The following is a 17,294-nucleotide window of genomic DNA, read 5'->3' on the forward strand; positions in this document are numbered from 1 at the left end:
TATGTTATTTGGTTGGTGGTCCAGTCTCTGAGCACCCCAAGGGTCCAGTTTAGTTGATTCTGTTGGTCTTTGGGGGCCTGCAGTCCTTCCTCCTATTCTTCCATAAGAGTCCCCAAGCTCCATCCCTGTTTGGCCGTGGGTGTTTGCACCTGTGTGAGTCAATTGGCGGTGGAGCTTCTCAGAGGACAGCCATGCTAGACTCCTGTCTGCAAGCACAACAGAATATTTGGTATTTGTCTATGGGATGGGTCTCATGTTGGGCCGGTTATTAGTTGGCTATTCCCTCAGTCTCTGCTCCATCCCCAGGCCCTGCATTTCTTGTCGACAGGATAAGTTTTGGGTTGAAAGTTTTGTGGGAGGGTTGGTGCCCCTATTGCTCCACTGGGTCCCTGCCTGGCCATTGGAGGCAGACTCCCCAGGCTATATAACCCTAATGCTGTGAGTCACAACTAAAGATACCCCCGTTGATTATTAGGTGCCTCCTGTATCCCAGGTCTCCATCTCTTTCTGGAGATACCCCCTGCCAGTTCCCTCCCCTCCTCCACCCACCTCTTGTCAATTGCAGATTCCATTCATTCTCATGGTCATCTGGCCATCCCACCTGCCCCTTACCAGACCCTACCATGAAATCCTCAGATTCCCCTCCTGATTTCTCCCATCCAGATCCTTCCCTCCATCTGCCTTCCATGACCATTCCATTCTCCCTTCCTTGAGACTCAAGCATCCTTGCTTGTGCCCTCCTTCCTATCCAGCATCCTTGAATCTGTGGAGTGTAGTCTAGGCATCCTGTAGTTTATGGTCAATATCCACTTATAAGTGAAATCATACTATGCATGTCCTTTTGGGATTGGGTTACCTCACTCAGGATGATATTTTCTTGTTCCATTTGCCTGCAAATTTCATGATGTCCTTGTTTTTAATAGCTGAGTAGTATTTGATTGTAAAGATGTACCATATTTTCTTTATCCATCTTTATTTGAGGGACATCTAGATTATTTCCAGTTTCTGTCTATTATGAATAAAGTTTCTATGAACATAGTTGAACAAATGTCCTTGTAGGATGGTAGGGCACCTTTTGGATATATACCCAGGAGTGATTTAGGTGAGTCTTGAGGTAGAACTATTCCCAGTTTTCTGAGAACCTACCAAATTGATTTCCAAAGTGGTTTTACAAGCTCAACCTCCCAGCAGCAATGGAGGAGTGTTTCTCTTGCTCCATATCCTCACCTTACATTTTTAAAATTTTTATCATGAGGACACAAACCAGTTTGGGGCATTCGGGAAAAAAAGAAAGGAAAGAAAAAAAGAGGTTCAGGTTTGACCTTGGAGGTTGAATTGTGTTATAGGTTTGGATTTAGAATTTAGTTTGGTTCTGCTTTACTTTGCTGTTCCTGAGCTTATTGAGGCTAACTTGGCTTAACACAAGAAGCCAGGAGCTTCAGACCCATACAATGAGAGGGGACTCTGGAGCACTGTGTTGCAGTCATATATACAACCATTGCATAGTACTGCTAGTTCTTATGTTGTTATAAAGGGCAGAACAATTTGTTTGGTCACTATGCACTATTTTTCCTGTTGAAGATTCAAAGTCTTTTAATCATGATAATTGTTATTTTGAACTTTGTGTTTTGATGGTAATGTTTTGTTTAACTCTAGCATGGAACCACTGATGGTCCTGAGTGCCCAACAGCATTCTTGGAAAGACTATGTTTTGAAATGAAAAAAGGATTCAGAGAGACCATGCTGCAACTTGTCCTGTCACCCCTGAATGTGTTTGTCAGTGATAATTATCAGGTAATTTCACAGTGACATATGGTAATGATTTAAGATATTTATCATTAATATATAGTCAAAATAGTATTAGCTTCCATATTGGTTCTTTTTTAAAATAGATTTTTAGCTTCACTATAGTGCTGTGTGTGTGTGTGTATGTATATATATATATGTATATATATATATATATATATATATATATATATATGTATATATATACATATATATATATATATAAAAGCTGTTTGTAGAGTTAATTTTTTTGTTTGTGCTAGTCCTTATTTATGTGATCTTAATTATGTTTAGAAATGGAATGAAATAGTTCATGACTTTCTGATGTTTATAGAAGGGAATGATTTCTGTTAACTAGTACCATAAAACACACATGTTCAATGATTTAATTCTCAACTAATAAACCTAGACAATATCTTGAAATATCTTGAAAGTTCCCTCATCATTACTTTTTGGGACTCTTCTGGAAGAGAACCAGTGGCTCTAACCTAATGAAGATTTATTCTATTTCCTGGCAGATTGTCACTACTATTTTTTAAATGTCAAGCAGCTTGTATTGCTACTTGCTAGTACACATATGTGATGCCAAAATACAATTGGAGTTTAATGTCAGGCAAATACATGAAAATAAAAATGCAGGTCTCCAAACCATTAGTGGTTGATCACTTATTGCCGGCCCTCGGGGATTCGACGCGACCTTAGGGAAGGGGGTGAAAGAATGAAGGGACACGAGACACAAGAAATGAGAGCAAGTCTGGGGTTCTGATCAAGCTCTGAAACTTTAATATTGGGGATAGGTTATAAAGACACAGCAAACCAGGAAGTTTGGGTGAGGGTCATTGCTTAGGGCTATTCCACTATTGAATGCTTATTGCCCCAGATCATTCCACTGTATCATATGCTTATTGCCCCAGACCATCCCACTGTTATAACCAGCTCCCAGGAAATGCCGGACGTTCTTTAAGATCCTGGGACCTGAGACCCGAGAACGTCCTTTCTTAACCTTGTACTGACAAGGCTTTCCAGAACAGCAGGTAGTTTCCTGAGGTTCTCTTAGGACAGCAGGTAGTTTCCTGGGTTTGGCTCCCGGCAACTTATAATGGATCATGTGCAGTCACTGATCACTTTTATTTTACAAAAGGATGGTCATTTTTACTTTTTGCTTTAACCACAACTGATTATATTTTTATTTGTAGACTTTTGTAATCTTCTGTTCTTAGCCTCTTGAGTGCTGGAATTCTAGGCATGAGACAACATCTATGGCTAGTTTGGAAATTTTATTTATTTTTAAGTTGAAATTTTTTTCTCTTTATTGAAAATAGATTTTTTTTTTTCATACAACACATCCTGACCACAGTTTCCCCTCCCACCACTCCTCCCAGCTTCCCCAAGTATACCCCAGATCCACTCCCCCTCCATTTTGTTTTCAAAGAAGGCCTCCAGGAAACAACAGCCAAACAGGACAAAACACGATAGAATAAAAAAAGGCAAAAGCCCTTCTGTAGAGGCTGGACCAGGAAACCCAAAAGGAGGAAAGAGTTCTAAGATGAGGCAAATGAGTCAGAGAAACACCTATTCCCAAACTCAGGTGTCTTACAAAACACACCAAGCTAATAGCCATAAGAGACACTTGGAGGACCAGGTGCAGGCCCATGCAGGCCCCATTTTTGGCACTTTAGTCTCTGTGAGGCCATATGAGACCTGCTTAGTTAACTCTGTGGCCATTTTCTTTTGATGTTCTCCATCCTCTCTGAATCCAACACTCTCTCCTCCCTCTCTTCCAAGGAAGGTTTCCCTGATCACCAAAGGGAGGGACCCAATGGAGCCTTACAATTTAGATTCTCCATCTGCATAATGCCTGTGGGTCTCTGTACTTGCTCCTATCTGCTTCTGAAGGAAGCCTCTCTGATGATGACTGGACAAGGCACCAATCTATGAGGATAGCAGATTGACATTAGTAATTATTTCATTGACATTTTTTTCCATCATACTGGATTCTTGGCCATCTAGGCAGTGTATTGGGCTCTTTCATGGCATGAGCCTGAAGTTAAACCAAACAATGGTTGGTCATTCCCACAAGTTCTGTGCCACCAGTGCCCCAGCACATTTTGCAGAAAGACAGATTATAGGTACAAGGTTTTGTGGTTGGGTTGGTGTCCAGATTTCTCTTTTTGTAACATGTAGAGTATTTTCTTGTGCTAAAGAGTCTAGAACGTATAGCAGCTATACATTCACTAAGGTGCATGGATGTTGTCTTCATCAGCAAGGCTCATGCTGTCAGTTTTCAGAGAGTGATCTTCTGTCCTAGCATCAGCCTGGGTTGTTTCAGGATCTCCATGGGATGCCTTTGGCCAATAGTACAACTGAATGTAATCCAGTCCCATCACCAGAAGCCTTGTCTGACTTACAAAAGATGGCCAGTTCAGACTCTATAACCTCCAATACTAGAGGACCTCCCTAGGGTTACCCTTACAGATGCCAGGAAGTTTCCACTGCATTAGGTTTACACTTATTCATAGAATTTTATTTTTTGTATTTGTATATCTGGTATAGCTGATCATAATAGTTGAAATTACTACTAGGTACTAGACAATGTTCTTATTTTTCTTTTTTTAAACGTTTGGTTTGAGATAATTTTAGATCTTTAGGAAATAACAAAAGTTTTAGGGAAGGCTTTTGAATATACCACTCCACCCAAATTCTTTTATAGTATAAGACTTTTATATAATTACAGTTTAGATTCAGACTGTACACTGATATGTGTAGTGTGTGTTCATAGTTTGGCATCATTTTATTACATGTATATTCACACTACTAAAAGGAAGAGACAGAACTGTCATTACAGAAATCCCATTTGCATAAAGCTTTAATTTGTCATAGAATTTGAAAAAAAAACATTGGCCCTCTTTTCTGTGATTAGTGAGTTGCTATAATTAGTTTGTATTCTGGGATATGTGTGTGTGTGGAAAGGAAAGGAAAGCTACCATTTTTTAAGCCTTGATATAGTAAAGGGGAAATTTATTTTTCTATGGGTGAATTCTGAGAATCTTAGATGAATTTCTAGTTTCTTTGGATTACAAAAATCATGCTTCAACTTTTAATTGCCTCATTCACAAAAGGCATTACTAGATTTAAAATAAAAAACATTTTGTTGAGCTCATTATGAAGTTTTACATTAACCCATATTATTGAGGTATATGAGTTTGTAGTGAGATTAAATTTCAAAATATATTTAGAGAATTAGAGAATTCATGGGAAGGAGATTTGAAGGTAGTTGTAGAAATCCTGTTGGTGTTTTGTTTCCTAGGTTATTTGAACTTCATATTTCTTTCCAAACATAATTAATACTCCTGGAATTTGCTTACCTGCTTACCTTGCTCACATTCTGTTAGAGTAAGAAAGCGTTTGTTCATTTGTCTACACTGTTTAATGTGCTTTTTTGATAGGAAGCTTCACAGTGTGATTCCCTCCCAAGTGACACTGATGAGCCATTCAGCCTGCCACTATTACTCCTGGTAGCATTACTTTTGACATGATGCTCTAAAGTAAAGGATCTGAAGTCAAGTATTAGTTGCTGTGTATAATTATGAAGCAACACACCTTTTACTTATGGTCATTTCTGATCTGTATTAGTTGTCTAAATCTATCCTAATAAAGTACATGAACTAGGTTGCTTAAAGTAGCAAGACGTTTATCCTCTGATAGCTCTGGGTGTTCACAGTGGTAAGCTGTTAGTAGGGCTTATCACACAAACACTTCCTGCCTTTTTGTAGTTGCTAGGAGTCTCATCAGCTCTTGATATTTCTGAGTTTGTAGATGCACTGCTCAGATTACTCCCTCAGTTCTCAATGATATCCTCCCTGTGCACTTTTTTGTCCTAATTTTTTCTTCCTGTATGAACCCTGGTCCTATAAGGGTCCATTGTAATTTAGCACTACCTCATCTTAAAGTGATTACACCTGCAAAAACATCATTTTCAAAATGTCATATGTGTAAGTTTCAGGACTGAACCTATTTTTTTAGGAGTTAGAATTCAACTTGATACAGTATGATGCAAGATATAACATTCAAAATATAGTACTCATTTTGATGAATCAGATAAGTTGAAAATTCTGAAGTTTTCTTCAGAAGAGACTTATTGACTATTTTCTGCATGCTTTCTAATTAAAGGAGTTAAGTCATAGAGAATAAAGTTTTATATAAAGTCATACAGTTCATGTAAAATTAAAATTGTAGAAGAGCTTCTATAGTTATTGCAGTTATAATTTGAAGTTTTCTGTCTGCAGAGAAGAGCAAAATGGCCTCACTCCATGGACTTTATTGTCCCAATTCACCTCGGGAGCTTTCCCTTGTCCCACTTACCTGGGAACTTTGTCTCGTCCCACTGACCTGGGAACTTTATCGTTCCTACCCGGAAACTTTATCGCCTCTTTTACCAAGGGCCTTCCCTTGTCCCAACGTAACCTGGGAACTTACCGGTGCACCATCTGACTGCTTGAAGTTCTGAGCTTCGGCTGTCCCCGTACGGGCCACCACTTGTTGCGCCCACCCTTGTCCAGCACGGATGACGCGGTACACAAGCTCTTCTCCAAGCAGTTTATTCAGGAACCTTGAACAATCTTCTGATGGGGGGGGGAGCGTCTCCCAGGCTTAAGTACTCTAGGACTAGCCTACCCCTGTCTGCCACGTGGCAACAGCAGATAGGTCCACACACACGGAGACAAGCCAGATCACCAGCCACAGCCAAATAAAGACTTGTTTACTCTTAAGAGCACTCGCCAACAGGTGGCGGAAGGCGGAGACCGGCGCCATCTTAAGGGCGCAGCACTATGCGGCTCTCCACATCTGTGAACTATTTTAATACTGATTGTTACATTGAAGGCCCCAACAAAACAAATCTGTCTACCTAGTTAGTAGCTTCCACTTTTTTTGTCACATTGTTAGGTATAGTGAGATTCTTGATGAACAAAACAGCAATGGTCCTTACCTAAGTGATTTCAGTGGAGAAGATGATAGGGAGAAGATTGAAATTAAAATAAATAATTTCAAGTATGAAAAGTACTAGGAGGAGACTAATATGTTGTTCTTTGTTAGCGTGTAATAGGGTCTAGAGGTAAGATTATGATCATATTTGCATTTTTGAGCGACCTGTTTTATTGTTGATAGAATGGAAACAAAAAGATAAAAAGTACATGTTGGGAGGCTGTGTGAGGTTCTTACAAGAGCTAATAATAAATGAACAGAGATAATAGAGAAGATGGAAAACCATGGCCATGTATTTAAGGGCGTTTCCAAACTAACCTGGGTGAGTGTGTTTGTGCGTGTGTTAGTAGGAATCAAACCCAGGGCTTCATGTATGCTAAGCTAACATTCTATTATTGGACTAGGATACATCTCTAGGCTTGTATATATTCTTAACAATGTTCTGTGCAGCCAATGTATCAAGGAACACTTTGTTTTAGGATATAGTTTGTCCTAGACACTTAATCTTAGCCAAAAGGCTTAGAAATGATTCAGAATGTCTTAATTTCTCTTTAAGATTCTTCCTTTTTGGTAGTATGTAAGTCTATGAGATAAAATTGATAAAATTTTCCTTTCATTTGTAAAAATCTTCCTCAAAATCTGTGTGGGTATTAGTTCTCTATTCTATTCCTTCCCCTCCCTTCTTAATTTTATATTCTTTTTTCAGTTTTCTTGTTTTAGTATTTTAATAGTATGATTCCTAGCCTCCTACAAGACCACTTACATTCCCTATCAGAGTATTAACTTGTTTTCATTCATGTTACCAGCAGTTGCCAGTCTGAGATCTGCATACTTTCAGGATTTAGTATCTTTCCTTGTGGGCCTCATGTATAAATGCTATATCATATCAGGGGAATCAATTCTGATGTCTTACTTTCCAGGCAGCATATTTTATTGTTCATATCCCTGGGGGATTAGGGCACTAGAAATTAGAGTGTTTTCTTGGACTTCTTACCATCTTATTTTTGTTTTCAGCAGCGACCCCCTGTGGATGAAGTGCTCAGGGAAGGTCACATCAATTTGTCAGGTCTCCAGCTGAGAGCACATGCCATGTTTTCTGCTGAAGGTCTTCCCTTAGGAAGTGACTCCTTAGAATATGCATGGCTGATTGATGTGCAGGCTGGAAGCCTTACAGCTAAAGTCACAGCTCCACAGGTAGGTTTTCACAGAACCATAGCCATAGATTTGTTCTCACAGTGCTGTCTCCTGTCATCAGCTTTGTTTCTGTCTCTGTTGCCTGCTATTGGATCCCTTTCCCTAGCTCCATTGCCTTGTCTGGCTTCAGTGGGAGAGGGTGCACTTACATCATCTGTAGCTTGATGTCCCAGGGAGGGGTGGTACCCAAGGGGGCTGCCCCCTCTCCTCAGAGGGTATAACGAGGGGAGGAATTTGTGAGTGGGAGACTGGGAGGAGAGTGGGGAGAGGGTGCTGCAATCCAGATGTAAAGTGAATGAATAAGTAAATACATTAAACAAACAAACAAACAAACAAACAAAAAAGAGTCACTGTGAGCCAGCCTGATGTTTATTGCATCCCAGTAGTGGAGCCATTCTTGACACTCAGAATTTAACAACAGAAAAGTCATTGCCAAGTTTTGCTTTTCTAGGCCATATATGATTGACTGATATGTAGTTCCATGTAACATGTGAATTTTAGACTTGTTTCTTGGAGAAAAGATGCTCCAATATTGGAAGCCCTACTAATTCAGCTTTAATAATATTACTTATAAACAGTTCTCATCATCTTGTGTTTTGTACCATCGCATGTGTTATATGGAACCGCATTACTTTAATACATAAATAATTTTATGCTTATTGTGTTAACTAAAGTTATATAATCTTAATTGTTGAAATTATATATTTGGAATGACACTATATGTATCTGTCTCTCAATGTATTTATTGTTAACTCTAATGCATTTTAAAATCAAGGGTATCAGCTGGATGGTGGTGACACATCTTAGTATCTGAATTATTCTGTTCACTTAAGCTGTTAAGCTCATAGACAGAAATGCTTTAATCTTCAAAGTACCTAGTTTTTTAAAATTATAACTCAGTATCATCATAGATAACTAAATTTTTCAAAATTAAATATTAATAATTTGCCAGGGCTACACAGAGAAACCCTGTCTTGAAAAAACCAATAAATAAATAAATAAATAAATAAATATTAATAATTACAGGATTTTAGGTGCCTTTTTGTGCAGTTACCTATCCAGTGGATCTAGTTAGCTTTAGAAGAATAAAGGTTTATCCCTTGATTTTATATAATATATTTGCTTTTGAAGTTGATGAAGTGAAATTTTTAATTAAAATTAGTTTTCTTTTAACAATGTGGTTTGACATTCACAAATGGAGAACAAGAAGCTTATAAATGATATCAAGGTAGAATATCATCGGTTAGCCAGTACTTACTAAGTAGCAGTTACACAGTTTTGAGTTCTTTCAGACACTTTAGACTTTGTAAACTTTTGAATACTGGATACTTGTTTAGAAAGCTAATAATATTGTCACCCTGTTATTACTTGTAGCTAGCATGTCTCTTGGAATGGGGGCAGACATTTGTTTTCCATGTGGTATGTCGGGAGTATGAACTGGAAAGACCAAAGTCAGTTATAATATGCCAACATGGAATTGACCGTCGGTTCTGTGAATCCAAGGTATGTTAACAGGTATACTGGCAATACTATAACCATTCATACTGTTTTAAAAATGAAACATTGAGGCTTAGCTTTAAATCAAATATATATAACCGTGAAGTTAATAGCTTACTTTTTCAATTAATGATTTTATAAATTCTTAGTTATTTAGTGTATCTAAAATGAAGCCAGTATGAAAACAATTCACAAATATTAATAATGTAAGAATTTTATATTAATTTACACTTCTATTGTTAAAATTCCTGTCTTATTTCATTATTATACTATCAATCCATTTGTAATTTAGCTGTGCATATAAGATTTAGACATTGAAGCAATAAAGCCAAGTAAATACCTTATGTAACATGATTCACAAAGCATCCTGAAACTTAATTTCAATATTGGCATTTGTCAGATTTTGGACTCCACAGACTATATGTTCTTTTCAGAATACTGAGTTGCCTCAAGTTAGGGTTATTTTATCACCCTACAAGGGTCATAGAGTATAGATAGGAGCCTCTACAAACTGTTTACAGTGACAGTTAAATGAATACTATTACTGTCACTACATGCCATATGAGTTTGTGTCATTTGCTCTCAGTGTTTTAAGTATGTACACTTCAGAAGACTGAGAAATCATGGCAGATTCTAACAAGAAATATAATGGTAGTTGTGTGGCAGATGAGATGTTAAGAGTCTTTAATTCACTAACAGTGCTTCCCTTTATGTGTTTGCCATTCAAATTGTATTTGTTTGTTATATCACTAGAATTTCACGTTAAAAAAGCAGTAATGCCCCAGAAAAGTGTTTATGTCCTTAACGGTTTTGTTGGTCAAGTTTATTGCAGCATAATTTACATGTGGTATATTCACTCTTTTTAAGTTGTACAATATAAGTTTTAAGATGTGTATGTAACATGTAAAATACTATATACATGTGTGTATCCATTAGCACCAGTGCAGATAAAGAACATTTTATACTTTGGGAAATTTGTTTTAATTTCAGTCAGTCCTTGTCCTATAAAAAGTGTGCCTCTTTTGTCAGTTCATATTACTTTGTTTTACTCCATCGTAAACACTTTATTATTGTTATGTGTGTGTGTGTTTGATGCATGTTCATGGGTGCTCATGTGCCTCAGTACTTGTGTAGTGGTCAGAGGACAACTTTATGGCTTCAGTTCTCTCTTTTCACCTTTTATGTAAGTTCTCAAGATTGAATTTATACTAAGAGATTGTATTGACAAATGCTTTTACCTGCTGAGCCATCTCACAAGCCATTCTAATTTTTTCTAGAGGAAATCCATTGGCATAGTACATTGATTGTTTTTTCTTGTGCCTATGTCACTAATGTGCCACACATGTTATTTGGCCAGGCATGTTTACTCATGGCTTCCATTTCCTCAAGTTCATTGAAGTGGGAATATGTCTGTTTTCTTCCAACCTAAACATTACCAGATCTGCTTTAGAATCAAAATGAAATGAAGTTTGTATGTATTATCCTAAACATGAAAATATTTATAGTTGATTTCCTCGTTGCATGTTATGAAAATGTGTACATGTGACAAATGTATGCCTGTGCATGTGATTTTCATAGGGAAATCTTATACTAGAAGACTCATACTTGTAAGTGCTATGCAGCTTTATATTAAGCTTGTGATGTATTTACTTCATCTATTTACTCTGACCTATTTTGAGTCTCAGTAACAAGTAATATATATTATATATGTTATGTGTACTATATATATATATATATATACATACATACATACATATATATATATATATATATATATATATATATATATATATATATATTTATTTATTACAGTCAGAGGAATTGAGATTTGCCAATTTTAAAATTTGCCCCAGTCCCACAGGGCATTGAACTGGGATCAGAAGACCTGGAAGAGAGAACTGGAAGACAGGAGACACAAAGAACAAGTGGCTTGTCTATAGACTGATCAAACCACTGATTATAATTTTTGCACACAGGGGTTATATACACATAGAGGCAGGATGTGGGCGAGGGGATGATGCAGGAGTGTAGGTGTTCTCAGGGGGAGTACAGATATCTTTCAGAACAGGGTATTGGCTGGGTTCAGGGGACAGGTCACTATGACTCCGCCTATGATTCACTTGTCCTTATCTAAGTTGGTACTAGCCACTAAGGCTACCCAAGGTCTATAACTATCCACAAGACCCATGACTACTTGTTCCTTCTATCCAGGCTGGTAAATTTCCACCAAAGCTGCTTGTTTACAATGTCTTATAGCTATCTGTTTCAGTGTTTTTCCACAGAGATCCAAGACTTTGTGTTAGCAGGTTGACTTAGGCCTATGACTGATTTTCGGCCTTCAGTGTATAAGCAAGTCTGCCCCTGACAAAAATTGGTATATGGTTACATAAGTCTAGGTTTCTAGTGGGTTATTTTTATTTCTGATTATTTCAGTTGTCATTATAAAACAGTGACATTCAATTGAATAAAAATTGATCATATAACAAGAATTTTACTTAACGAGGTTTAACTAAGTGTCAAAATAATGAATTAATAGTTGTATTATCCTTTTTTTACTTTAGTTGAGTTGTATTCCTGGGCCTTGTCCAACATCAGATGATTTAAAATATACCATGACTCGTTTAGCAGTAGATGGAGCTGATATTTATATTGTGGAACATGGTTGTGCTACAAATATAAAGGTAACTATTTGTTTACTTCTTAGCCAGGGTAATTCTCTTTTTACTAAAGTAAATCTTTATATTTGGAAACATCTTTACTATTCCCACTTTTTACTCATGTCTATTTTTTGAACTTTTTTGACTGTTAGTACTTCCACCACTTTTTTCATCTGAATTACCATGACATTGATTCATGGCAGGCTGTAAAATAGCAGGTTGTAGTTATGCCCCTGCCATAGTATTTTTAAAAGATATTACTGTGAGTCACTTAAAAAGCTGGATGCACTGGCACACATCTGAAGCACTCCAATGGTAAGGTGAGCACAGAGATGTGACGACTGCCCAGAACTTGCAGACAGACCAGTTAGAACTGCAGATTAGCAGCAGAAGTTAAGAGAGATCCTGCCTCAACAAGGTTCAAGGAGAAAACTAACTTCTGAAAGTTGCCTTCTGTGTTTGGAACAATGGATTGATGTTCTTTATCCTATTCAAATTCTTGGAAGGAGGTTCAGAGTTTTAAGAGTAAGGAGCCATTTCGAGTATCATGCCAAATACCAATGGATTTGTATTACTTCTAAAATTTACAATGATAGTCATTATAATTAGGAAAAAGTTTAAAGACACTTTTGGGGTATTTGTCGGAATTCTAACACCTCTCTGAATGTTTTAACTTTGTATAGTAAGATTGTGAATTTAAAGAATGCTGCTCTGCTGAGCTTTGATGCTGCAGGAACTACTGGTAAAATTGTCCATAGCCTGAGTTCAGTATTTCCATTTTGGTCAAGCTTCAAGAATAGCATATATAGCTTGACCATGCTAGCCCTTTTTGTCCTGGGAATACTTTCATTCCTGACCATCGTGTGAAAGCTTGTCTTTAACAACATCAACATGTTGGCAGCCAAATACATGGCTTGAAACTGAAAATGGACTCCCAGACAGTTATTAAATTAACAGGCTGGCAAGCCAAGGACGGGTAAGATTCTGCCAACCTAAGACATAAATGCATTGCTTTTGATAATGCATATTCCATGATGGCTAAGGAAGGCATTCTTGTCAGAATGACCTAAGACAGGCTCAGTCTTGTTTATGAAATAAAAAAGGGAGAGAAGTGGAGAGCTTTTGGGAATGCTTGGCACGAATCTGACGTTGGCCAAGGACAAGGAAATGGACTTCAGGCATGAATCTGACGTTAGGCTAGAACAAAGAAGTAATTTCAGACAGGAATCTAAATCTTAGGCTAGGACAGGGAAGTAGGCTCAGATATTTTGGTTGTCCTGATAAGCCCTTAGAAACAGTGATCATGGGACTTTGTTTATTCCCTTGCTTGTTCTTTGACTATTTGTGTTTATTGCCTTGAGTGTTCCCGACTATTTTCATCTAGCTCCTCAACCTAGAACTGACCTTAATACTTTCATGTAATTAAAATGGTATAAAAGCAGATTGGAGAAAAAAAAGAAAGTTGCCTCTGACTTCCAAGTGTATTCCAGGACACATGATGTAGTGTGTCCTTCCTCCCTACTCTCCCTCTCTCACTAAATAATTAAAAAAAGGTTTGTTGGGAATGGCTGTTGGTTTTACCCATTTATATTTCTCCCTTGGCTTCTGAAAGCATTTGCTTACTTCCTCTGGTCTATGGATTTTTATTTTTTAAATTAAGCCTTGCCATGTGCTTGTGGTTTCAATACTCTACCTTCTCTTTCTTGTTCTTTTGTTGGCTCCTTTACTTGCATCTGCTCTTTAGAAATCACTTATTTATTTAATTGGGTGGTGGTGTGTGATATAATTGCCATGCGTGTGGAGGTCAGAGGACAGCTGGTACAAGTTGTTCTCTCCTTTTACCATGTGGCTTCTGGTGCTCTTAACTTCTGGACTGACAGCATGCTTCCCTCTCCTACTTTGCCGATCTCCAGCCCTGCTTTGAACAGTCTTTTTCCTCACATTTATTTATTTATTTTTAGTGTGTGTGTTGAAAATCAGAGGACAACTTGTAGAATTTAGTTCTCTCTATTTACGCTTTGGTTTTGGGATGCAGCTCAGGTGGTCAAGATGGGGGCAAACTCCCTTACCTACTGAGCCTTTCTTTTTGTTTCTTCCACCTATGTTTTCCTTTCTTTTCTTTTCTTTTTTTTTTTTTTAACTTTATTTCAGGTAGACACAAGTTCTGTAGCTTGTGCTAAGATACTTAAATATATTGAACTCACAGTGTTATTTCCTTTTCTAATCCAAATTTAGATGGGTGCAGTTCGAGTTGCAAACTGTAATCTTCACAATCAGTCAGTTGGGGAAGGAATAAGTGCTGCAATTCAGGACTTCCAAGTGAGACAGTATATTGAGCAGTTAAATAACTGCAGGATTGGACTTCAGCCAGCAGTGCTGCGGAGAGCTTACTGGCTGGAAGCTGGGTCAGTCAACCTAGGTCTTATTACAGTTGATATTGCATTAGCTGCTGACCATCATTCTAAACACGAGGCACAAAGACATTTCTTGGAAACTCACGATGTCAGAACTAAAAGGTTGGTAAAAATCTTTTAAGAGTAGTGGTGTCAGTGTCTGTTGAAAATTATTGGATAATTTTAGATGAAATTCTACAGTTGAGGTAGATTAAGAACATTTAATATTTAATGACTGTTCTTGTCTGTACCCTGGTTAAGAAACCTGATACTTATGAGTTAATAGATCATTTGAGGTTCTGTAGTGATAGTGTGATTTTGGAAATAATAGTTTTTTAATGCTTTTTAATTCTATACTATGTATTTTACAATGATAACAATTCAAATTATGGTTTGCAGATAACATTTTATGACACTATTTGCTCTCTCAGCTCTGTGCTTCCAATTCATTGCTCCAGGAAACTATCGCTATCATTAAGTCCGGCAGAAAACTCTTTAGGCAGGCCTTCAAAGCTTGAGGGATGAGTAAGAACACCTGTGCCTTGTTTTGTTACCCTTTAAGAAGTGACTATGCCTTTTAAAACAGTTGTCAAAGTCTATTATTATTCTTATTTTCATCTTTCTTGCTGTGGCACAGCTGTGTTTTTGTTTTAAAAGGTAAACTGATCAAAAAGATATACTGTAATGTTACATTTTTGTGTTTAACTTTTATATATATTAACAACTGAATTATAATTGAATATCTACCTACCTTTTTAAATTTTCCTAATGAGTTTTCTTCTATGTTGTTTTTGTTTTATTTTGCATTCCATTTAGATTGTGGTTTTTGTGGCCAGATGATACCTTGAAGAATAAGAGGTGCAGAAACAAATGTGGCTGCCTTGGTGGCTGCAGATTCTTTGGTGGCACAGTAACTGGCCTAGATTTCTTCAAACTTGAAGAGCTGACACCTTCCAGTAGCTCTGCATTTTCAAGCACAAGTGCAGAGTCTGATATGTATTATGGCCAGTCTTTGCTACAGCCTGGAGAGTGGATCATTACTAAAGAAATCCCCAAAGCTGTAGACGGTAATAAAAGTATGTTGTATGTGGTGCTGACCTCTTGCTTCTGCCCCTGTGCCATTCTGAGAGAAGCCCTCTTACTTTATTCAATATAATTGATTATTTTTTAGTAGTGTTTCAGATAGGGGGTAAAATAATCTACATGCATTTTGCAAGTAACTTAAAATCAGATAAATGTAGTGTTTCTTTTGGAGGGGGACATGACGTAGGATCAAAGTAGGCGTACTATTCCGACCTCCTGCTCTTGACAATGAGCAGCTTTCCCTGCAAAGCTTAGCCTAAGTCTGTCCTCATATATACTGATCCCTATAGCTCACTTCAGTTTACTCTTACAGAATAACCTATCACGAGCAACATTGTTATTAATGCCCCATGTCACCAACACATTTCCAAGATATTTTTTCTTGCTAATAAAATTGAACATGTCAGGAAGAGAAATCTGATCTTCTCCGAATGTATCTGAGATGGTGGTGTAGACACACTGGTTTGAAATGAGCAGTGCAGCTGTCACTTTTTGAGTGTGTTATATTTAGATTTAAGTGTTGCCTTTTCTCCAAAGACCTGGTTCTTAGTTACACATTTCTACAATTAAGTTTAATGTTTACTACTTAAATTTGCACATTATGTAGATGTGAAATAGAAAGGTAAGTTTTGATATTTTATCAATATTTAGCATTTTCCCTTTTGATTACTCAAAAAAATACTAACTTTTCTTTTGGTAGATTTTTTATAAGAAAAGGTAGTAGTTTTAAGAATTTTTATCAGATTGATTTCCTGTACATAGGAGACAAGGAGGCTACAGTGCTTAATCCATGTATAATGGTAATGCAAAAGTGTGTATGTGTTGTTTAGGGACATTTTATTTCAGAAATGTTACTATCATGTAAAACTTACAAGTCACTAAAATTTCTTGAGATTTAAAAAATAAAATGGATATTAGCACATAGCTGTCTTGTTGTAACCTTATGGATAGATAATGTTTATTTTAAAATGTTAGCTCTGTTATTTTTCTCATTTCTTCCTCAAGCTGTCATGCGAGTTAGGTATTATCCCTGTTACTTGTTTGTTTGTGTCTCTTGGAACATGATCTTGCTATGTAGCCACTTAGCCTTTAAATCACAGTTCCTCTCCCTCTAGAGTTACAGACTCTTTTGTTTATCCCTGCTTTACAGGGAAGAAACTGAAGGGTTTTTTGAGATTAAGTTGTTCTAAGTCATACAGCCAAGTGCATTATGGGTTACTAAAGACACTTTAGTGTTCTTTTTAGTGTCCTCAAAGTTAGTGCTATTAATGGGCACTTCTTGAGTTTGTGACCAGCAGATTGAGTGAAACCTAACTCCTAGTAACTCGAGGAAGAGTGTATGGGGGAGTTTGTGCATGATGCTAAGTGGGAAGAGCAGTTTCCAACCTGTGAACAGAGGAAGGGCAAGGGTAATGATAACTTTGACAGCATTGAGTCTTCTTGGAGATTCTTGAGAGCACATAATAGATACTACATTACCTAGGATTCATATGTTGGGAGATTGCAATTAGCACCTACAGTATGTCAGTTTCTGACTCTTGAGCCTTCCTGGAGCCAAGTGTTAGGATGTAGTGTTAGGATGGAGTAAACTAAGTTCATGCTGGTAGAGTTAAGGATTCACTTAGTGCCTGTCATCTGGAAGTGAGTCAGACAAACTCGGTTTTCTTTTGACTTTCATTGATCTGTTTTGCTTTGTTAAATC

At 37.3% G+C, this 17,294-nt stretch overlaps 1 protein-coding gene across 3 annotated transcripts in view; it reads left to right on the forward strand.

The window, feature by feature from the left end:
* Positions 1-17,294, forward strand: part of Kiaa1109 (KIAA1109 ortholog) — a 189,899-nt gene that overhangs the window by 60,521 nt on the left and 112,084 nt on the right. For 2 of the 3 annotated variants that reach the window (XM_028763894.1, XM_028763876.1), the window contains exons 22-27: positions 1,657-1,794; positions 7,783-7,962; positions 9,337-9,465; positions 12,021-12,140; positions 14,352-14,632; positions 15,326-15,576. In XM_028763894.1, the coding sequence (XP_028619727.1) occupies positions 1,657-1,794; positions 7,783-7,962; positions 9,337-9,465; positions 12,021-12,140; positions 14,352-14,632; positions 15,326-15,576 (1,099 nt within the window). Of the gene's footprint in view, positions 1-1,656; positions 1,795-7,782; positions 7,963-9,336; positions 9,466-12,020; positions 12,141-14,351; positions 14,633-15,325; positions 15,586-17,294 lie in introns of all 3 variants that reach the window. The other variant, XM_028763886.1, reaches the window with a different exon arrangement.

The sequence above is a fragment of the Grammomys surdaster genome, unplaced genomic scaffold, assembly GCF_004785775.1.
Source record: "Grammomys surdaster isolate TR1022 unplaced genomic scaffold, NIH_TR_1.0 62, whole genome shotgun sequence".
NCBI classification, from domain to species: Eukaryota; Metazoa; Chordata; class Mammalia; order Rodentia; family Muridae; genus Grammomys; species Grammomys surdaster.